This window comes from Phascolarctos cinereus, unplaced genomic scaffold (assembly GCF_003287225.1).
Source record: "Phascolarctos cinereus isolate Bilbo 61053 unplaced genomic scaffold, phaCin_HiC Scaffold_1;HRSCAF=81, whole genome shotgun sequence".
NCBI classification, from domain to species: domain Eukaryota; kingdom Metazoa; phylum Chordata; class Mammalia; order Diprotodontia; family Phascolarctidae; genus Phascolarctos; species Phascolarctos cinereus.
Genome location: NW_027555514.1, coordinates 236,738,686 through 236,763,181, shown reverse-complemented (window position 1 = coordinate 236,763,181; position 24,496 = coordinate 236,738,686). Strand labels below are relative to the sequence as shown.

The 24,496-nt window shown below is 37.2% G+C and overlaps 1 protein-coding gene across 4 annotated transcripts in view; it reads left to right on the top strand.

Moving 5' to 3' along the window:
• TSPAN8 (tetraspanin 8) overlaps positions 1-24,185 on the top strand; it is an 81,585-nt gene extending 57,400 nt beyond the window's left edge. For 3 of the 4 annotated variants that reach the window (XM_020990261.2, XM_020990262.2, XM_020990260.1), the window contains 6 exons: positions 2,591-2,728; positions 4,470-4,544; positions 4,640-4,747; positions 7,539-7,679; positions 16,831-16,914; positions 23,903-24,185. In XM_020990261.2, coding sequence (XP_020845920.1) covers positions 2,591-2,728; positions 4,470-4,544; positions 4,640-4,747; positions 7,539-7,679; positions 16,831-16,914; positions 23,903-23,956 — 600 coding nt within the window. In that variant the 3' untranslated portion in view covers positions 23,957-24,185. The remainder of the gene's footprint in view (positions 1-2,590; positions 2,729-4,469; positions 4,545-4,639; positions 4,748-7,538; positions 7,680-16,830; positions 16,915-23,902) is intronic. The other variant, XM_020990264.1, reaches the window with a different exon arrangement.
• Positions 24,186-24,496: the final 311 nt, after the last annotated feature.

Genomic DNA, 24,496 nt, shown 5'->3' with positions numbered 1-24,496 from the left:
ACCTTCCAGCTCCATAGAAAGCTACAGCTAGTACTTAACCAACAATAACTTTATTGTCAGGTGAAAGTTAAACCCATGATTTGTAAGTAAGTTATGTTCCTTAATTAGACCAATTCTCATTCATTGCCCTCCTCTAACACTCAGGATCATCTGAAGAGGGAAACCCCCTAATTAGATATAGTACTCTAATGATGTAATGACCAGTCATGAGCATCACATTCTAGATTCTTGATAAAAATCTGTTTTGGCATCCCACAATGGAAGGGGGACATTAGAGATTATCTAGGAAAACCCAACATTTTTTAGGTAAGAACCTTGAAGCCTGGGGTAGAGGAGAGGCAGGTGATAAATGGGAAAGCACATATCAAGATAACAGCCTAGGCAGGTTGAGAATTTAACTTATGGTCCATTATTCCCTTCTCCCACGCCCCCACCACATTTCCTCTCTGGCTGTGGAATAAGGAAAGACTAAAAGAAATTCAAAATTCTCTCACACACACAATGATATAAAGTGCCATCATCAGTAGCGACAACCACAGTAGGAAACAACAAAAGCAATTTTTAAATATATTAAGGCCACGTGAAATCATGTGTGGCATAGCAGACAAAGAACTGTCCTCAGAGCCAGGAAGACCTGGGTTCAAAGCCTGCTTCTGACACATATTGAGTGGGTGATCCTGGGTAAGTTACTTATCAGTGACCCAGGAAACTCTTTAAAACTAGAACAGGGTGAATCTTCATTGGTGGAAGAATTCTTCACTGGAAATTCACTCTTATGAAACACCAATGAAACCATAAACATGATTTAATTTTTTTTAAAAGGTCAAATAAAGCACTGATGGAAGACATAAAGGACAACAGATTCTCAAGGTGTAGAGAAGGGGAATTTGATGGTATTTTGAAAAGAATTTCTATTTATGTACAAAAATGTCTTGAAGGAAAGTACACCATGAATCCTGTCTAGAATGCAAAATGGTGGTAGAGTAAGGAGAGCACTAACCTAGAAGTTAGCACACCTGGGTGCTAATTCGACTTCTGTCAGTTGCAAGCTTAGACAAGTCACCTCATAAGCCTCAGTTTCCTCATTTCAAGTTAAAATCCCATAAGCATTTACTAACTACTTACTATAAGCAAAAGTGCTATGCTGTATACTGGGATGACAGTGACAAAGAGTGAAATGATCTCTACTTTCATCTACAAAATGAGGTGATTAGGATAGACGGTTTTCTCTTGGGATCACTTGAGTTTTTCCCAGACCTTGGGCCCAAAGGTGGTTGAATAGGTCTCATGACTTAGTGAGTCAAAGTGGATGTCATGGACACCTGGAACATTAAGTATTATTTTATTATTTAATTAGGGTATTATTCTTTGGCTGATTGGCTTAAAGAACTAAATGTCTGCTGTGTGCCGTTAAAATTTCATGTAAGTCAGAGCCAAGAAAGGGGTGTAGCTCTTTAGAACTGACTGACTTCTCATTTTCTTTTTTTTAGGACTAATTAATTAATTAATTTTTGGGGGTGAGGCCATCGGGTTAAGTGACTTGCCCAGGGTCACATAGCTAGTAACTGTTATGCGTCTGAGGCTGGATTTGAACTCAGGTCCTCCTGACTCCAAAGCCAGAGCTCTATTCACTGTGCCACCTAGCTGCCTCCTGACTTCTCATTTTCATGAGAAGTTGCTGTTATTACCAAATTAAGCTTTTCCCAATGAATGGTGGGAACAGGAAGAGCAACTACCAACCGAAATCCTTTTTAAAGTTTTTGTCTCTTTGCTATTTTTATCCAGCAAGGTAGCTGGCATTTATATAGCGCTTTAAGATCTTCAAAGTACTTTTACAAATGTTATATACTTTCATCCTCACAACAACCCTGGGAGGTAGGTGCGCTATTAATTATGTTCATTTCATAGAGGCAGAAACTGAGGCTTTAAGTTTAAGTAACTCACTCAGGGTCACACAGATAGTAAAAGGCTGAGACTGTATTTGCACTTGGGTCTTCCTAACTCCAGGCCTGGCATTCTATCCACTGCACCACTGAGGTATCTCTGTAAAAGATTTTTTTAAATTTTGCTAACCAATTCATGGATTCAGTGTCACCAAATCTTGACCTTATGCTCAAGTTGAGTGTATAACTGGCCTAATATACGACTGTAAGTCACAGGTCATATGAATCAAAAATTACATTAGCTATAGTGAAATTGTTCTCAAAGCTTTCCTAGCCAATGCATCTTTCCTATTCAACTCTAGTAAAGATGATGATGACCATAGTTAGCGTTTACCTATAATGCCTTAAGGTTTGCAAAGTGCTTTGCAAATTTCTCATTTTTGTTCTCACAGTAACCCTGTGAGGGAGTTGCTCTTATTTTCTTTTTTACAGATAAGGAAAGTGAGGCATACAGAGATTCAGTGATTTGCCCTGAGTTCCACATCTAGTAATAGTCTAAGGTCAGATAGGAATTCAGTTCTTCCTGATACCTTGGGTCCAACTCCATACACTGTACCACTTAGATGCCTAAAAGTGTTTGTGGGGGTTGGGGAGCATGCTTGGCAAATTATTAATCATCTTGTGACTAACTTGTGTTTTGTCTCCAGCTCATCAATGAAGAAACATCTGGAGTGGACATATTTGCAGCTGTTAATCTCTTGATAGCTGTAGGCACCATTATCATGGTACTTGGTTTCCTGGGATGCTGTGGTGCTATGAAAGAAAGTCGTTGCATGCTACTCTTGGTAGGTATCCAGGCCCCAGTTTCTGTGCTGAATGTTGGGAAGTTTGATGGTGCTTATCTTTCCTTCCAATCGTGCCAAGGAATCTTGCCAAGATTTATGCAATCCTTATGTTTGTATTTAAGGACAGAATGTGGAAGTTGAGATATCTGAGATCTTTCATGTGGAAAGACTATTGGAACAGAGACCTGTGAAAACTGTCTTTGGTTCCACTTCCCAGGTCTTGCTGGGTGGTGTAGAGGAAAGAGTGCTGGACCTTGGATCAGGAAGATCTGAGTTCAAATCTAGCCTCAGACACTTACTAGTTGTGTTACCCTGGGCAAATCACTTAACCTTAGTTTCTGCAACTATAAAATGGAGATAGCAATAGCCTCCCTACCTCTTAAGGTGGTCGTAAGGATCAAATGAGGAAATAATTGTAAAAGTGCTTAGAGTAAATTCTGGCCTACAGTAGGTGCTATGTAAATACTCATTACATTTTTCAATAGTATTTCACCATTTGTACCGGCAACTGCTTTCAACTTATGTTGTTTAAAAAAAGGTCTTGAGTTTAGAATATTGTGGCAAGCTTAATAAGATGTGATTTAGGAGAGATAAAGGTAAAGTCATTTGTAGGAGATCAGGGGATTGTGGATTTAGAACTAAAAGGGAACCCGGGTCAGTTAGTTCCCTTTTTATGGATGACAAAACCCAAGGTCCTGAGTCTCAGGTGTGATAAATGTCCGAGCTGGGATTTGATTCCAGGTTCTCTGATCCCATTCGTGGTTCACTTCTTGCTATATTTGTTGGGTGACTCTTTGTGATCCCATTTGGGGTTTTATTGGGAAAGATACTGGTGTGGTTGGCAGTTTCCTCCACCTTATTTTAGAGATGAGGAAACTGAAGCAAATAGGGTTAAATGATTTGCCCAGTCACACAGTAAGTGTCTAAGGCCAGCTTTGAACTCAAGAAGAGTCTTCCTGACTCCAGGCCCAGCACAGTTCCACCTAGCTGCCTCACATTAATTTAGCAATATCTTAATTCATTTTCCACCAAAAGATAGTCTTATAAGAGTTACTTCTCATTGTTCCAGGACTTAAGTTAAACTCATCAGACTCCAGGCTTTGTTGCTTTTTTTGGTGGAACAAAGCCTGTTCGTGGGGAAGGGCCTTTGCAGCTTTCTTTTTCCTGCCCTTTTAAGCCCTAGGAAAAAGTACCTTTTAAAATTTTATTTCAACCATTTTCCTTATCAAATTTTTATGCAAATGTGACTCAGGGTTGCATCATTCTCATGAACTATGTAGATGTTGGGGAAAGTTGGGATGTGAGGGGAGGAGGAAGCATATCTGTAAATTTCAATCTATGAATTTAATTTTTGCAATTAATCCTGAGACTTTGACCTACGGTTTCAACCTTCACTTTTGTTGATCCATTTCTAGAACTAGTAGGGAAACCTAATGATACATTTTGGTTTCATACAATCAAACAACAGACATTTATTAAGCCTTTACTATGGCCAGTTACTATGCTGCTTCAATGCCTTCTTCTGTCAGTATTACTGAGCAGTGAAATAGGAAAAAAAAACCACACCACATTTTTAGGGGAGGTAGAAGGAAGTGAAAAGTGACAGGTTTAGTAATATACCATTTGTTGAGCAATAGTCTCCTGAGTTGACCAGCACCTGACATCATCGTCGGTTAGAGTGATCTTGGATTGTTATTGGATAAAATGGGACTATTGCTTGATATCTCTCTTTCCTCTCCAGTTCTTCATCTCATTACTTCTGATTGCGATTCTTCAGATTGTCGCAGGTATATTAGGTATTGTCTACAAATCCAAGGTGAGTATATGGAAAACGGATGATGTTATGCTAGGCAAAACCTGTGGTGTTAACACTGTTATGGCTCACTTTTTATATTTTATTTTATTGTCCAGATTGAAGAATCATTTAAAAAGAATTTCCAGGAACAGGTAGAAATTTTGGACCAAGATGGTACTGAATACGAAACATTTAAAAATGACTTGGACGCATTTCAAAAGAAGGTAATTGGAAAGCTTTACTGGAAATCCTAGAGTGAGGCATGGATTCTTCTCAGCTTTACAATTTCCACCTTGTGTGTTGTTTCTAGAGGAGGATCAGAATGTTTGTTTCACAGCTTGTGGGATGGTCTATGATTAGACTGAGCTTGAGTGTAGGGACTATCTTTTGCTTATCTTTGGATCCTTAGTATTTAGCATAGTGCCTGGGAACTTAAAAAAATGTTAATTCACTGACCTATGGAAGAAAAAGATGAGCAATTATAATCCATGATTTCTTTAGATGGGAGGGGGCTATTTAATTTTTGTCTCTACATCCTATGTACAGCACCTTGTACATGGTAGGATATTAAAATTTTTATGGAATTGAATTGAAAATGATGAATACAGGCGTTCTTAACCTAAGACCCATAGTAGGGGTCCATGGATAGATTTCTGTGGGCAAACTTCAGATGGGAAAAAACATACACATTTTTCACTAACCTCTAACTGAAATTTAACATTTCATTCAATAATTTTAAGAATGTTATTCAGGGGAGAAGCTAGGTGGTAAAAAGTATTCAGTACTGGCTCTGGAGTCAGGAGGATCTGAGTTCACATCTGGCCTCAGGTACTTACTAGCTGTGTGTCCTTGGTCAGAGTCACTCAGTCCTGATTGCCTCCCTCAGCCCTCAAAAAAAGAATGGAAAAAGAATGTTATTCTGAGACTTTATCAGGCTTTATGGCCAAAAGTTAAGAACCTCTGTTTCAGAAGAAGGTAACTGTAAAAAATATACTTTCTTTTTTCATTTAAACTTTAATTGGACCAGCTATGTGTTATAAAATTTATTGTGTTTTTAAATTTTTTTTAGCTTTGGTCAGGACCTGTGACTTTTTTTCTCTTTTTGCTTTTTGGTGAGGCAATCAGGGTTAAGTGACTTGCCCAGGGTCACACAGCTAGTAAATGTCAAGTGTCTGAGGCCAGATTCAAACTCAGGTCCTCCTGGCTCAAAGGCCAGAGCTCTATCCACTATGACACCTAGCTGCCCCTGGACCTGTGATTTTTATCAGGGTGGAGAGGTTCCTTGTGAGCATATTTTGATGCTTCTAGGTGGGGCTGTAGTATGCAGGGTGCTGAGCCTTGAGTCAGGAAGACCTGAGTTCAAATCTAGTCTCAGATACTAGCACTTACCTTCCAGGGTTCTTGTGTGAGGATCAAATGAAATGATATTTGTAAAAAGAAAAAAAAAAGCAGTTTAGCACAGTGTCTCATGCATAGTAGGTACTTTATAGATGTTTATTTCCTTCCTTTTTTCCCCACCTCCCAATATAGGTCAACAGCTATTTGGCTATCCATAATCTTAGAGAGTTGTCTGAGGACAGTAAAAGGTTGTGGCTTGCCAAGAGTCACATGTCTCAGAGGAAGGACTTTTGAATCCTGGTCATTCTGATTTTGAGGCCAGTCTCTGTCTATTATACAAGGCTGCCTCTCAAAAGTTTTATTAATACATAATGTTTAAAACTGTAATGCTTATTTATTTCAATACTTTTTATTGTAAGCTTAATTAATGTCATGAAGATGGTTGGGAGTTGGGACTTGTGACTTCATCGCGGTGGGGAACCCTTAGTATGGAAGGTTCCTGTAGTTGAGTTCCATGAGGTCTAAGTGACCTAATTCCTAGTAAGCAAGAGCTGGTAAAGTACAGTATAGAGAAGGTAAGAGCTGGCAAATCAAGTGGGTCTAATACTGGAAAAGCATCCAGAGCCCAAAGGCTCTGGAACAAAGCTAGTATGCTCAGGCTTAAATCGGGAGCTTCAGGGTGCCTTGTGAAGACTCAGGCTGGATCCAGGCTAATTGCAAAGGTGCCAGAAGCTAAGACAAAGTCTGAGGTGGAAGGATGATTGTCCTTAATGAATACTTAAACAACCCACCCCTATGATGTAAAGAGTATGAATATCATTTTGTCCATTTTATATATGAGGAAACTGAGATTCAAAGGTTTCTTTGGAGTGACACTGTTAGTAAGGGCCAGGTCAGGATCTGAACCAGGTCTTCTAAAATCAAATGCAATATATCAAATCAATAACCAAAATATCAGATCCAATGAATGGGCATGCCAGTATCAACTTGGCATATCAACAACTTCATGATAGAAAAAACAGTGAACTGGGACTTAGAAGACATGATTTCTGTACCTATCTATGGCCCTCTCTGACTGTGTGAACAAGGTCACATTCCTTTTCATATCTCTAAGTCAAATGTCTAAAATGAGGGTATTTGCCTAGATAATCTAAAAAGTCTCTTTAAAATTCTGGGACACACTGAACACTCAAAAGACAGTTATTAAGAACCTACTATACATCAGGGACTGCGCTAGGTACTGGGTACACAAAGACCAAAATGAAATGGTTCCTGCTCTCAGGGAGTTTATATTTTATTGGAGAAAACAATGCACATGTTTAAATATATACAAAATATGTATCAAACAAAGGTTTTTTTTGGTTGTCATTGCTGTTGGGTGTCTGCAGTTTGATACTAGCAGCTGGTGGGATTAGGCAAGGTTTTGTATGGAAGATGAGTGACTCTTTAGTTGAGCTTTGAAGTAGGCTGAGATTTCTATGGTGAAGGGGTGATTTAAAGACATGGAGATAGAAATTATAGAACAGGCAAACGAGTCCTATTTTGTATGTAAATGTTGAATGGACAATGAGTGAAAGAACTGGGATGGAGTGGAGGTACTTATGAGCAACTTCGTATAAGAAAGACACTACTGGTGATGGAGGTAAATTTTCATCTCTCTGTCTTTTTACCTCACAGTTTAAATGCTGTGGCTTAATCAATGGAGCTGCTGACTGGGGAAAGAACTTCGACAAATATTCTGCATCATGTGAATGTACAAACATTACTAATACAAATGATGTTTGTGTATCGTATATGGGAAAACAAGTTTACAAAGAGGTAAGAGCCAAATGAATTTGGCATGGTGAGTAAGTAGATCTTTTGTTCTCTTTATGTGAAAACATTTGTTACAAAGAAAATTTTAAACACTTCAAACAATAGTGCAAACATTTAGAATTTTCTACATTAAAGAATCTTTTTGGAAAGATCAAGAACATTAAGGCAGACATAAAATTAACAGTAAGTGAATGTAGCCACTTTTCCCCATGAGGTTGGCTTCATTTCTAGACGACTCTGAGCAATACTAGAGATGTGTTCTATAGTAGGAAGGAGGAGAAAAAATTTAAAATGATCTAAGAGGAAAGGTCTATTTTCTAAAGTGATCTCTATTACTATTCTCTTGAAGTTTGCTTTTTAAGATTTTGCCACATAATTTAGAAGCAAAGAAACTTATCCTTTGAAAACTTCAGAACTTATTTTAAAGAAATTACTATTGATTTTTTAAAAAATTAATTTATTTTGAATTATCAACAATCACTTCCATAAGCTTTTGAATTTAAAATTTTTCTCCCCCTCCCTCAACACCTGTACCCCCAAGTCAGTGTGCAATCTGATATAGGCTATACATATACATTCCCATTAAACATATTTTCACATTAGTGATATTGTAAGTAAGAATTAGAACCAATAGGAAGAACCATCACACAGAGGAAACAAAACACAACAGAAGAAAAAAAAAGCAAATAGTATTCTTTGATCTGCATTCAAACTCCACAGTTGTTTCTTTGGATGTGGATAGCATTTTCCATCATGAGGCCCTTGGAGATGTCTTAGATTCTTGTATTGCTGAGAAGGGTTAAGTCTATCAATATTAGTCATCGCACAATGTGTCTGTTACTGTGTACAATGTTCTCCTGGTTCTGCTCATTTCACTCAGCATCAGACCATACAAGTCTTTCCAGGTTTTTCTGAAGTCAGCCTATAACTGTTGAGTCTTTTTTTTCTTTTTTTAGGCAATTGGGGTTAAATGACTTGCCCAGGGTCACACAGGTAGTAAGTGTCAGCTGTTTGGTCTGAGGTCGGATTTGAACTCAGGTCCTCCTGACTTCAGGGCCGGTGCTTTATCCACTGTGCCACCTAGCTGCCCCTATAACTGTTGATTCTTACTGAGAAATTGGGAAGGATTTTCATATATATGTAGAATTTTGAGTTTTAGCACATTCATTTGGCATTTTAGAGTCATTGGCCCTAGTTAACTAGAAAACTAGGAAACTTTTGAAATATAGCACTTTCTTGATGGTTGTAACACAAAGGTGTATTGATGGGATCCTTTAAATAGAAAGCATAGATTATACATAATTGATAAACTGACATTAATAAGGTTGTATTCTACAATGACAGAAGGTTACATTTGGCACTAGCATCTTTTAGTACTGGCTATCTTAATGTTTTGGGGTTTTTTTTGGCTAGGCAATGGGGTTAAGTGACTTGCCCAGAGTCACACAGCTAGTAAGTGTTATGTGTCTGAGGCCGGATTTGAACTCAGGTCCTCCTGAATCCAGGGCTGGTGCTCTGTCCACTGCGCCATCTAGCTGCCCCACTGGCTACCTTAATGGAGAATTGAAAAACAACAAGGACAAAAAGAAAAAGACTGAGTGGGAAAAGAAAAAAATACAAAACTATTTCAACCTTTTTATCTGCTCTTATCAAGACATCAGCAGGTCTGTTCTGAAGAACTTAATACTGCTGCTTTTAAGTACAGTAACTCACAGGGGGACACATGACCAGTTTTCTAGTCCCACCACTCATTTTTGTGGGAAAACAACTATGCTATGCAAGTGAATATAGAATTATTTAACAGTTTCTAGCTAGGCTTTTGAGAAAGAAAATATACATATTTTCATAATATTTTTTCTCCTGTTAAAGATTTATTCCTAAGACTTTCCTTCTTTAAGATTTTGAAAACCTCTATAATGATCTACAACCATTAAAAAAAACACCCTCTAAGTTCACACATAATTCAGTTGGATATAGGCTTACTGATATATCACTTTCCCAAAAGGCAGGTCATAAATTCACAAAATATTTCCGTCTGCCTTGTGTCATTTGTGAAAAACCTGGAAAACTACGAATCCTGGAATGACCATAATTCATGTTTGCTTTGTTTTTGTTTTTAGTTTTTTCAAAGATAACTGAACTGTCTGGGAAATAAAAATGTGATTCTTGTTTGACATGTTCATTAGTTTCCTAGTTAACTCTGAATGAATTGTAACACTTTTCTAAATTGTGGATTCCATGTGAGTGGGAAAATAAGTTATGTGAAAGGATGAAGATTATCTAATGCCATCTTGTAGGGGCATTTAAAAAACAAATGGAATGTACTAAGTTAAAAAAAAATCAATTGTTCACACATTTACCATTATTGCCATACTAATATTTGTGTCAGAAATGCCTGTGTTTGCTTTATGGGGATGCCATATTTCACTTGGCTCAAGCCCTCAAATTCAAACCTGAAGAAATCTCTCCATTGGACAGCCCAAAAAGCTGATTCCACTTTCCCCTACTTGCAAGTATTCTGGTCACCTACCATATTAGAATTGTTATTTATTAAAAGAGAAAGACAGAAACATTATGTAATGGAAGAGTTAGGGAGTTTTTCTAAACTCCACAACAAGGTGTGAAGGGGTACAAATGAGGTGTTAGATTTTCCTGATTGGCTGAGCAAATGAATTAGCTACCTTTCTGAAGACTTTGAATAGCTAAGCCAGTCAAGACTTGGAGACATTTTGTAGAGGAGATTTCTTTTAAAGGAGGAAGAAAGACTTTTCTTCTCCCTTCCCCCCACAATTTACCATAGTGTCTAGCAATAACTTGACTAGAACAAGAAACTCCCTTCAGCAGTTTGAGAGTTTCTTGGTTCACAAGAATTCAAGTCAATTCAGGAAGGGGAGACAGTTGTAGATGGACAATGGCAGTCAAAGCAGCTTAGAAGAATGGGTCCCTTGGCAGCAGAGAAGGCCAGTTAGCAACTCAAGGGAGCTATCCCTGGCAATCAAGAGTTGAACTGTGGAAATCGAATCTGGAAACATGATTCACCTGAGGGTGACTGTGAATTTTTTGCATGGAGAAAGGACTTCCAAGCCCTTCAATAACAGTTGTGTTGTTGCCTTTAACACGTGTATATTACATTTGTGATTTTTACCATTGTGTTTGAGCTGATTCTTCTTGTGAATGATCTCTTCATTTGTGAGGGAAAATGCATGCTAGGGTTACAGGAAAAATATCTTGGAAATATTGCTTACACTATGCCATCTTAGAAAATACCTTCCCTAAGAAATGTCTACTATCTGATTGTTAATGGGAAATCCACTGGTGGATGATTATTTTCTAGGATAAGCATCCTTTTCTTTGAACCTCAAGGTAGTAGTAGCTCCCTTCTATGGACTAAACTCTCAAATGTGGAAGTTAGGGAGGTAGCTAGAGGTGATACTAAATTCTGCAATAGATAAGTCCCAGCAATTTCAGATCCCATGGTATTTCTTAACTTCCCAGAAAAAAAAATATTCCCAAGACATGATCTGAATTCTCCTGAACAAAGTGCCCATTCTCCTTTGGAACTCAGCTTTGCCTCTGCAAAAGGAAAGACAACAGTGCTTCCTTATGTTTGTATGGAATTTTTGAAATTTACCTGAATCTGGCAGTCCTTTCTACATTAGGAAGACAGTGTGGCACAACAGAGAGACCATTGGATTCAGAGAGGAAACTTCACCACTTATTAACTATGCAGTCTCTGCTGTGTCAAATCACCTCTGAGTTTAATTTCTTTATTGGCAAAATGGATATATCATGACAAATTGCTATCTCACAGGGTTATAGAGCTATCTTCTTATAGCTAGAAGGCATCTTAGAGGTCATCTAGTCCAATTATGAAGAAATTAAGGCCCACAGAGGTTGTGATTTGTCCAAAGGTGAATAACTAGTAAATGACTGAACCAGGATTTAAACCCAGGTTCTTCGACTCCAAATCCTAGAGGTCTTTCCATTATACCATGTTTCCTTCCTTATGTAGGAAATAAGATGTATCTGTAATTTGTTGCTATTATCCTTACCTTAAATCATTTCCCTATTGTTCCAGGGACCTTCAAGGCATCCCTGTTGACTTTCAATTTGTTCTCACTAGGTGTAAGTGTTCATTAATTACTAGAGCTCTGGATGACCAGTTCTGGATTAGTATCTACCAATCCAAGTGGAGCTGTGTCCTCAACAGTTCCTGATTCAGTCATGCCCTAGATGCCTTCCTATAATTCTCTGAAATCACTATGAGAAATTGGGACATTTTGAGCTCAGGATTTTTTCTTGAGCTTATTTATTAGCCAGACTCCAGTGGGACATTGCATATATTTTGCAAATATTTGAAGTATTGATGCTAATACGTGAGGCTACCTTTTACATTTTGATTAATTCTTGACTTTGTAATGTTCTGCTGGCCTACTAGCTTTAAGATTTACACACATAAAACTCATTTTGATATAGAATGGGCAAAAGGGATAACATTTGAAAATTCTTCTCCTGATCCGTAGTAAAATTGTAATTATGGATGTATCAGAGTTATGCTTAGATATCAATAATCTGGAAAGTTTGTTACTTCATTAGGATATGCTTCCTCTACTGACATAGATCATATAATCAATCAAGATTTATTAAGCACCTACTATGTGTCAAGGAAATAGGAATACAAAGGCAAAAATAAAATAGTCCTTCTCTCCAGAACCTTATGTTCTATCAAAGAAGATAACACCCACATGTATAAGCACTGACAAAGTATAAAGTAAATACACAGTTAAATGCAATGGCATTAGTGAGGAGGGAGGGCACTAGCAATTGAGGAAACCTTGATAGGTATCTTGTAGTGTTTGAGTTGAATCTTAGAGAAAGTGATTCAGTGAGAAGGAGGTGAGAAGGCAGTACATTCCAGGCATAAGGGATAACCACTGCAAAGGCTTGGAAATAGGAGGTGGGGTGCCATACATGAGGAAGAGCAAGAAATTCAGTGTGGCAAGATTGTAGAGTATGGGGAGGGAAGTTGTGAGGAGCTTTAAAACCAGAGGAGTTTATATCTTATCTTAGATGTAATAGGGAACCACTGGTATTTGTTGATTGGGAAGACATAGTCAGAGCTGCACTTAAGAAAAATTACTATGTCAGGGCTTCCAGCTGCCTGAAGAGAGGCAGAGACCATCTAGTCCCCACATTCTCCTTCTAGTAAAAACCCAAGAATTATATTAGATTTAATAATGAGAAACTGCAGAAAATGACTTCTTCAATCCCATACTAGACAATTAGCCAAAGGCTTATGGGAAATAAGAAAGGTAGGTGTTGGCAAAGCCAGTGTCCATCCCACACAAACAAGATATTAACATCTCAGCACACTAGAGCTGGAGAAACTTTTAGCCTATAAGGCTATGTATAAAAAAGGCATGGAAAATGGCTGCACCCAGAAAGATCAAGGGTCATTGGAAACCTATAGTATAGACTCTGGATGTGACCAGAATTGGCAGTGAACAGTCTAAATGCTGCAGCTCTCACATTAAAACACCAATCCCAAAGAACTCTTCGAATTTTTTTTTTGTTTTTCTTTTTTGGTTAGGCAGTTGGGATTAAGTGACTTGCCCAGTGTCACACAGCTAATTAAGTGTCAAGTGTTTGGTCTGAGGCCAGATCTGAACTCAGGTCCTCCTGACTCCAGGGCCAGAGCTCCACCTAGCTGCCCCAGGAAAACATACTTTAAATAACCAGAAAAGAAGGATTTCTGAGTACCAAGGACCCACAGTTAGGGTCATATATGACTTGGTGGCTTCTTCTATAAACCAGTTATAGACTTCCAACCCAGAATACCTTATCATGAGAAACTAAATATAATCCTACAGTGGGAAAAATGACTTTTAATGGAATAGAGAGCTTTTAGATATTCTTGATGAAAAAAAGACCAGAGTTGAGTAGGATCTTTGACATGAAAACATGAGTCAAACAAAATCTGGAAAAGCCAATTTATTTGAGCAATTGAAGGGGCCACAAGATAATATAATAGAAAATTCTACTGGAGGAGAAGAAACAAGTGTATTTTAGAACTTTAATATCTTCAAAGGGTAATGAAGGAGTTAAAAAAAGGATTGGGGGGGGCTGTGGATTGATTTCTGTTCTGAAAGTTTTAAGAGGGAAAGAGCCAAAGGAATATATGCTATAGGAAAAAGGAAGAATAAGGGAATGTGATTTGATATTGCTTACATTTGGAGTAAGTCAGAAGAAGAGTTTACAAACTTGGAAAAAATGAAGGAGTAAGCATCAAACTACTGTTATCTGAAATGGACAAGGAAAGGTGGAACACTGATCAAGGAGGAAGTGAATCAGAATTACTCTGAGGTACCACATCACACCTATCAGATTGGACAATATGACAAAACAGGAAAATGATAAGTGTTGGAGAAGATATGGGGAAATGGGAACACTAATGCATTATCAGTGGAGTTGTGAAATGATCCAACCATTTTGGAGAGCAATTTGGAACTATGCCCAAAGGGCTATAAAAATGTGCATACTCTTTGACCCAGCAATAGCACTACTAGGGCTATATCCCAAAGAGATCATACAAATGGGAAAAGGACTCACATGCACAAAAAATATTTATAACAGCTCTTTTTGTGGTGGCAAAGAATTGGAAATTGAGGGGATGCATCAATTGGGGAATGGATGAACAAGTTGTGGTATATGAATGTACTGAAATACTGTTGTGCTATAAGAAATGATGAACAGGCTGATTTTAGAAAAACCTGGAAAGTCTTGTATGCATTGATGCTGAGTGAAGTGAGCAGAACCAGAAGAATGCTGTGCATGGTAACAGCCTTGTTGTACGATGACTAATATTGATAGACTTAGCCCTTCTCAGCAATGCAAGGATCTGAGAGTTATGAAAAATGCTTTCCACATCCAAAGAAAGAACTATGGAGTTTGAATGCAGATCGAACCATACTATTTACTCTTTATTTTCCTTCTGTTGTGTTTTGTTTCCTCTTTCTGATGGTTTCTCCTATTGGTTCTAATTCTTCCTTACAACATCACTAATGTGAAAATCTGCCTAATAAGAATGTATATGTATAACCTATATTAAATTTTGAGCTGTGTTGGGGAGAAGGAGAGAGGGAGAAGGAGAAAAACTTAAAACTCGAAAGCTTATGAAAGTGATTGTTGATAAATCAAAATAAATTAATTTTAAAAAAAAGGATGAAGTGGTTACAAGTAAAACAAACTTCCTAATCTTAAAGTGGGAATTAAAAGGAAAGAAAAAGACCTAGAAACTAAGGAGAAGCAGCCATCCATTGGAGAATGACTGAATGTACTGTATTACATGAATGTAGTGAAATATTACTGAACCATAAGACATAACAAAAAAGGATGATTTCAGAGCATCCTGAAAAGGATGAAACTAATGCATAGCAAGGTGAGCAGAACAAGTAGAATGATTATGTAAGAAAACAAAACTGTTGAGGAAAATAACCTTAAAAAAAACATAAGAAATTGATAAAGCAATAACCAACTGTATCTCCAGAGGGCTTTTGAAACATGTTACCCAACTCCTGACAGAGAGGTGGTGGGTTTAAGCTCCAGAAAGAGATACATTTTTGGATATGGCCCCTGTGTGGATCTCTTTCTTTCTCTCTTCATGTTTAATTGGAAAAGAAGGGAGGTTAATAACAGTGAAGTAGTGAAACAAAAGGAGGAAGAAGAAGAAGAAGAAGAAGAAAAGCAATTGGAACAAATGGCAGGATATAGAGCTTCATAGATCTTTGTACCTCATTCATTTCTGCCATGTATATATTTTTTATTTTATTTTATTCATTCATTCATTTATTTTTCCTGTGTGAATTCAGAATACAATTTTACAGCTATGTGGAGAGGGGAGAGATCTGAGGCTATTAGATAGAATCAAAACTTTTGTATGCTTCAGTAAAGATGGTCTTTATAAGTTGCTGTCCTCAAAAGAAATTCATCACTTGGTCTATGCAATCAATATCTGGCTCGATTCTGTGTGTCTTCCAGGATCATTATTCTTCCCAGGCTGGCAGGACCTCCAGAGCTGCTCTCCCAGTCTTTGGAAACAAATGTTTCCCCTCTTAGCTCAGTAAAGTATCCAACTAAGACTTTAAGCACAAGTGTGATACCTAGAACTTCCTCTTCCTCTTTTTTTTTTAAAGAAAACAAATATAAGGACTAACAGGAGATTTATAGAAATTTTTATGTAAAAATAAGAATATAAAATATTTTAGATTCCATTTAAATTAGGAACGGATTGAGGTTAATTGTATTAATTATCAATTGGAAGAAAGATTTCTCTTTTAGATGGAATGTAAGCTTCTGAGCATGGAGGCATTGTTATATTTATTTTTGTCTTTGCATTTTCAGTCCTTTGCACAGTACCTGGTGCATGGTAGATATTCATTACATGTCTGTTGATTGATTCACTGATTTAGAAGGTTTAGAACAAAAAGTATGACTTAAGAACAAACAGAAAAAGAACCCCTCTATTTCTACTTAATTCTGAAGAAAAAATATCTTAGTTTAATTCTTGAGCAAGTTCAAATAGTTTGGCTTTTTTTAGGCAGTTGATAAGCATTTTAAAGCACTTGCTATGTGTTGGGTACTGTGCTAGGCAGTAAGGATACGAAGAAGGGCAAGAGAAAGTCCCTGACCTCAAGGAGCTCCCAGTCTGATGGGGAAAACAGCGTGCAAACTCCTATGTATAGACAAGTTATAGATAGGAGAGACTGGAGTTAATCTAGTCTGAACAAAGCAAGAGTCAGTACAGTTCTTTACTTTGTAGCAATTCAATTTGTCTTTGCCCCAGTGAGTTTCTGTAGAGTAAGCTCAGTTTAGTCTCACAATTAAACAAATGCTTAAATACATCACATTGAAGATATTGGATAGGCACAAGGATGAAACATTACCTAGTCCCTGGCTTTGATGAGTTTCAATTTTAATCTGTTATATTATTCCAGTTTTCCAGTGCATCTGTAATCTCATCAATGGAGAGTCTTCCCACCAACGCAGATTGTAATCTATTCACTGTTATCTGTCTAATGTAACTCTCTTGTGCTAACGAAGTTAAGATATAAGCAAACCCTTCATAATACTGACCTCTCCTTTTTTTTTTTAACAGACATGTGGTGACTATATTATAAATTTTTTAAAGAAAAATTTGGTGGTTGTTGCCGGAGTTGCATTTGGAGTGGCAGTGATTGAGGTGAGTGGAATGTACTTTTTATTTCCAGTTTTGTCTTTCAGATTTGATCAGTGAAGGCCAAGAAGAAGGCTACTTTATATGATTTCAGTATTAAAATCTAGGAATTAGCCTAGACTTCTCCCTTGTTTTTAATCTCAGTTGTCCTTTCCAAAGGGAAACAATTAAAAGTGAATCCAACTTTTATACATTTAGAGAAAAATAAACATTAGAATTTCTCATTTCCCTGATTGGGGAATAGAAAATGGAAATTGAACCAGTGCAAGGCTTAAGTCCCCCTACCCCCTAGTCCATTTCATTTTAGTCAAGGCAAATGAGTCTTAGAAATTAAGTAGAACATTGCAGCCCCATGCCCAACCCCCATCTTAAAGAGCATGAGTTTATTTTGATGAGCTTCTGAATATACTTTATGGATCAGCTGAGATTAATTAATCCCCCTCACTCATTTACTAATGTTAAATAAAAAGATACTGTACCTTGCTGGGGCTAGGGACTAGACCTGTTACTTCATTAGCATGGAGGGCTCCCAAGAGAGGAAACTTCTTCTACCAATACAGGTCAGCATCTTTTCTATACCACTGAGAGTTGATGTGACTGGCCAAAGGTCACAGATCTAGAATGTGTTAGTATTAGAGGTGGGATGTGTGCCTACCTCTTCCTGTCTTTGAAAACACTTCTATATCCCCTGTGTCACCCTGCATCCATACCTTTCTGAATGAGATTTTATTTTTATACATTTTCTTTTTGCGGTCTGCACATTCTTGGTAGTTTTTTTTTCATGTCTAAAAGAATAAAAGACGACTCAGAGGTATGTATTTTGCAATTTTTCCAAACCTTGGAAAATGGATATTTCATTTTTATATTCCTGCAAAGATGTAGATTCCCTTCCTCCTCCTCTGACCTCCTCTCCCTGCTCCCATTACAAATTAGGATCAGTGTTTCATGGCAGCCTATTCACATGCTTCCCGAATGTCAACTTATGAAATGCCATACAATTTTCTCCCCAGAGTTTTTGTGTCATGTTGACCTCCTATTGGAAACATAGCATAGATAGGGAGGAATTTTACTGGGTACCATAGATAGCCAAACCATTTAGAAAGGATGCCATTTAGGTGACTTTAGAAATGATGTCATTTCCCAGTCAAGTTTTTTGGGGAAAGGAAATGGCAATACACACTTAACTTGAGGGAAGGAACCCAAATAAATTCCAAGTTCGTTGAATTCTAAGGGGTAGAGCTAATTCTGACACTAAGTACCTCTGTGACCTTAGGCAAATCATTTAAACCTCTCTAGGCCTCAGTTTCCTCATCTGTAAAATGAAGGGTTGAATAGATGACCTGGTATTCCCAATCCATGAACTAAATGAAATATCACCTTGGTTTTCTCATCTTAGTCTTTTCTAAATTTGCCCTTGCCTCTGAAGTAAGAGCATTCTTCTTCTTCTTCTTCTTCTTCTTCTTCTTCTTCTTCTCTTGTGATTTCATCTTTGTAGGGAAACTCCTAGTGTAAAAAAAAATCCCTTTACTGGGATAGGTCAGTAACTACAGTATAATTTGTAGTCTTCAAGATTTTCCTAGGTCATTAAATCAGTCAGGTTCTTGCCATCACATTGCTACTATTTGTTAGAACCAGGGCTCACACCCACGTTTTTCTAACTCCAGTGCCATCCACAGCATCATCATTGCCTCTCTCCTAGCTATGTGGAAATAGAAGCTATTGGTTACAGAGACTAGGAGACAGCTAGAAGACCTGGGCTCCAGGTTCACAGTTGTGCTTTTGGCAGATCTCCACCTCAGAGACTTCACTCTTTCTACAGCAATCCTTAAATCAAAGGGGCAGCACATAAGGCACAGTACATGAGAGCCATGAGCACACAGGATATTTTCTTAGTTGCCCTAAGGACAGGAGCAGTACAGGGAAATGCCTTTTAAACAGAGATCAGGTTATTCAAGAAGGATGGGGAGGGAGAAGGAAGGCACTTTATAGCAGCTCCACAATGGAAATGAGGTGTGACCATGTTCTGAGACGCGCCACATAAATAAAATGGGAGGTTAGGTCTTTCTAGTAGTCACTCAAGATGGTTGTGTGTAGAGTAAAAATAAAAATGACCCATATGAAAAACCTATAATTTGCTCAATTCATTAAACTGAATCTGTTTTTCAGCTATTAATCAAGGTGACTTTATTTTATATTCCCTCAGGTGTCTTTCTTGGCTGTATTTGACTCCCTGTTTTAGGGCAGCCTTGGAAAAAGTTTCTGCCATTCTCCTTGTGAAAATTTGGCTCATAAAATGAGTATTGGTTTTTCACACACTTGCTAAGGCTGCCTTCCTATTGCTTAGCCCATCCTTAGCTTTTCTTACTGTTCCCAAAATAAGTCATTCAAGAAAATATTTATTTCTATTTAGAGCAAATAAATGTACTTAGGTTAAGGTCATCTAGTCCAACCCTTCATTTTACAGATAAGGAAACTGAGACCCAGAGAGGTTAAATGTTTTGCCTAAGGTCACATAGCTACTTAGTATCAGAGTTAGGATTTAAATTCTGATCATCTCCTTCATTTATTTATTTGTTTATTTTTTGGTGAGGCAGCTGGGATTAAGTGACTCGCTTAGGGTCACACAGCTAGTAAGCATTATATGTCTGAGGCCAGATTTGGACTCAGGTCCTCCTGACTTCAGGGAGGTGCTCTATTCACTGTGCCATCTAGCTGCTCCCTGATCATCTCATTTAAAGCCAGTCTTACATGGTCTTCAAAGAATCCCACCAATTCAAAGGAATTAGAAAAGACAAGTGATATTTTGGTTTGTTTAGATTAGATATAATTTACATCAGATTCTTAATTTTATTGTGTTCGTTAACTACTAAATAGACCCCTCTAGTAGTATGATGAAGTTTATGGATCCCTTCCCAGAAAAATGTTTTTAAATGCATAAAATAAATTATAGAATTATAAAGGAAAGTAATCATTGAAATAGTTTTTTATATATTATGTATGCAGTGTGTACACACACACACACACACACACACACACACACACACACACGCACACACACATTTTAAAACTAAGCTCACAGACCTCAGATGGAGACCATTGTTTAACCCTCAGTCTTGATCCTGAAAGATGTCTCCTAGAGTCAGTAAAACATATATTAAATTCCTACCTCTGACATACTAGGCATGTGACTATGGACAAAGTGTTCAGGGTCCCATAAAATTCTCTTCAAGTTACAGACTAGCTTTTGATCTGCATTGGTGGAGAGAATTTAAAAGCTTTCATTATGATCACAAGGTGAAGCTAGAAGAGATCTTGGAAATTACCTTATTCAACTCCCTTACTATACAGATGAGCAACTGAGGTCTAGAGAACATTAAGTAACTCACCGGATCTGATACCTAGTACCACATTGTTTCCACCCTGATAAAGTCACAGATCTCAAAGAAAAAACAAAAACAGAACAAAATCATATTGGCGCCAGCAAATTAGGCCTTGATTTGTTTTGATGTTTGTTAGGGTTAGAGACCACATGGATGACCTATCTCTTGAATTTGCCCCCTTGAGTAAATATTTAAGATTAATTAAAATTTTATATATATATAATATATGTATGTGTGTATATATATATATATATATATATATATATTATATATATTTAACTTCCATATCTTATTTTCCCCAGTTACATGTTAAAACAATTTCTATCAAATTCCCTCTCTTCCTACCTCCACACCCCCCTCCCTGAGACATTAAGCAATCGGACATAGATTATACATATGCAATCATGTAAAACATTCGCATACTAAACTGCTATATTTTCAAAGGAAGTTCCCCTTCCAAAGAAATTTGCAGAGCCTTTGTCAGAATCTGAACTAAAAACAATCAGACTATTAGGTCTCCTCAATGGATCACTGCAGCCAATGAGCATGGCAGTTTGAAAGAGCAAGCCTCAACGCTCAGAAGACCCCAGTCTAAGTTCTGCTTTGACACGTAGTGGTTGTATCACTCAGTGCTCTAGGCCAGTCTCTAAAACCCTAGATTGCTGAGGTGATGATCTGCATTATTAGAGGAAGTTTCCCCACCCAGGAATTTCTTATACCATTGAAATCACAGATCCGATCTCTAACCCATGAGTATTCAACTTGTCTGACAAAGGGCTACTGACCCTGTCAGTCAACACATCTAGAGAAAGGTGGCCCTAAGAAAGGCTAGCGTGGTTATTACTCCCAGGAGTCCAGCAATCATGGAGAAATGGTCACTTTGGACACTTGTTCCAGAAAATGCTCTGAAAAGAGTGGACTTTTCTTGTAGAGAAGGGCATGACATTTTTGCTAATTTATCATGAATATGAATGGCTTCTCTTAATTGTTTGCTCATTCACCAAACAATGACAGATTGTCTTTCTTCTGACAGCATAATATGTTGTTTGTTCAGCTAATGAATGCTCAGCTTTTGTTTCATGAATGGAGCAGTGGATTTTTGTCATCTTGCCTTTACCTATCATTTTGTTTATTTACATTATTCTTTTTATGAATATTCTTACTTCCCCCTCCTTTCTTCCCTGCTCTCCAAAGGCAAAGTAAAAATTTCTCAGAACCACTTTTTCTAAAATTCAAACTAAAAATCCTATTTTGATGATGAAAAGTCATTTTTTTTGTTTGTTTTTGGTGAGGCAATAGGGGTTAAGTGACTTGCCTAGGGTCACACAGCTAGTAAATGTCAAGTGTCTAAGGCCAGGTTTGAACTCAGGTCTTCCTGACTCCAAAGCCAGTGCCACCTAGCTGTCCTTTCAAAAGTCATTTTTTAAAGAGAAAAGTAGATACTGGTAATCCTTTCTGATCCCCACCACTTAGAATCCCAAGTTTCTTTCAGTCAATTCAAATATTACCTTCTACATCTATATGAAGGTTTTTCTATTTGTTTTTAAATTCTGCCTTGCCTTCCTGACACTGATGAGATGCTTATTATTATATGCTTACTATTATTGATGTTGTCTCTTGGAAGATGTGATTTCTTTTGTTATTCCAAATATACATCAAAGGATTCCATATCAACTAATGAATAGTCCTCAGGCTTCTGACCAGTTACTCTCTTTATTATTTGTTGCTAAGCTAAAGTTTGAAACTTCAGACAATAACTTTTCAGTCCTAATATTAAAACTTATTAAAGTTAATATCTTTGTCATTTTGCTGTTTTCAGATTTTTAAAAGATGCTTTATGATTATGTAAAATATTCAATTATATGTTCTTGATTAGAAAAAAAGGATATAAAGATAGAATTTTTTTTTTTAGATTTGGCAGTTGAGATCATTGTTAAATTTGGAGAGATGAGTTTTAATTCAATGGTATAATAGGTACTCAACTGATTGATTCATCCATGGACAGAAATTCTAATTCAGTTGACTAGATCACTGACAGCTTAAATGACTTGTCCATGGTCACACAGCTAGTATGTGTCAGAGTCAGGATTTGAATTTTGATTATAAGTCCAGTGATTTTTCTTTTTTTCTTTTTTTTTCTTTTATTTTCAGTCATTTTTCCACTACACTATGTTGTTTTCTCATGACTGAAGCCTATTTTGCAGAAGAGGCCATCTCTTGGTTTGGTCTTGCTTTTTCTTACGTTGTAGAATCCTTGTTTAAACAGATTGCCTAAACCTAAGGTCTCCAAGTTCTTTGTGGCTACTTTTATGTTCTCTAAGTCTTTGAATTAGGAAGCATAGAGGTCTGGAGATGATGCTGAGAGTGGATTTCCTTGAGGAAGGTGTTGATCTGGTATCTGTAGTAGTAAGTAGATTCTGTGACCCTGAGGCTATAAACTTGGAAAACTGAATTTGGAATCATTTGACCCATGGTTTGGACTCTAGTCTATCATATACCTGTAACTTGTGTTACTTTGCACAAACCACTTAACCTCTCTTGGCTTCAGATTTCTCATCTGAAAAAAGAGAGTTGTATGGGATGACTTTTGAAGTCTTTTCCAGTTCTGAATCTATAATCCTATGATATTACAATGCCAGTATGTCCACCTTCCATTCTGGAAATAAAAGAAGGAGGAGGTGGGAGAGCAGATAGTGATGTAATAGTGGTTGCCACTCCTATAGGCACCTTAATGGAATTCACAATTAACTGATTGAAGACGTTTGTTCTAAAGAGATAAACATCAGTCCATGTTATCAATGCTATTTTGTTCCATCTAAGTATCCAGGCACTGAAGAAGAAAGTTGCCAATGTTCCAAATGGTTTGAGTGAGATAGTCATGAATGGCCTACTACAGCCATTTTTTGAATATTTGAAAGACTGCCACCTGGAAGAGAGACTAGATTTGTTCTTTTGAACCTTTGGGGAAAGAACTAGGAATAATAAATAGAAGTTATGAAGAGTAAATTTAGGCTGGATAGCTTAAAAAACTCAATTGGAGCCATCCGGAAGTGGAATGGACTGTCTCAGGTTATGGTGGGTTCCCCTGCTGTCATGGTTAAGGGAAGAGGGGTCTTTTTGAAGAGGTTAGATGAACAGTTGGCTCTTATGTTGTAGTGGGGATTCTCTTTTCAGATACATGTCCGACTGGACAGATAGATAATAGATATGGATATGGATATAAATATGGATATGGATAAATAGCTGAAAAATAGATATAGTTGAAAGATGTTAGTGATGATCAATAAATGAGTGGATAGATAAAATATTTATTACATGCTTACCTATTTTCTAGGCTTTGAGCTAAGGGCTATGGATAATCATGCATATGGATAAGCATGATTGTACCTGGCCTTAAAGGACTGTATTCCGAATAAGAGAACTTGGAAAGTGGTAGGGGTTGGGGTAAATCTGAAGATAGTGGTATGATGTTGAGATGGCAAGATATGGGGAAAGCTGACTCATCAGAGGGCTAGGTAGTACCTTATTGATTCTGTAAAAATGATCTCTTGGAACCAGTGATTTTTTTTCCCCCTCAAAACCCACACATAATAGTATGCTTTTTCTTTTTCTAGATGCTCGGATTGGTGTTTTCCATGGTCTTATACTGCCAGATTGGGAAAAAATGAAACTACAGGAGTTAAGCTGTTACCCACAAAATTTGCCTTTTAACAAAACTTGCTTTGCTCTTTAAAAAAAATTACAACTTTGTCAAGAAGTATTTAGTTTATTAAAATACTACATTTTGATGAAAGCATGGGTAATTTCATTACGTATCAGAAGTCTTTGAGTTAAGTGACATAATGATATGAGTGTATATTTTTATTTGGAATAAAAACACATTTTTGTTTTAATTGACTTATTTCCTTTGATCATTGTGTTCAAGTGGTAATATATTTTAAACGTTCATTCAGAGCTATTTGGTAGAACAATGTTGATCTCCAAGTGACAGAACAATTATTTGAAATTATAAATCTGAACTTTTCTGAAATTATTTGATTTTTGTCTTTTTTGTGGTTTGGAATATAATCAGTGTAAAGCAGTTGGATTAACTTTGTAGCTGAAATCTAGTATAGGCTTCTCATCTTACAGTGGGGATAACTGATGGTCAGAAACATAAAATGATTTACTCAGGGTAACACAATTACGTGACAGGTTTAGTACTCAAA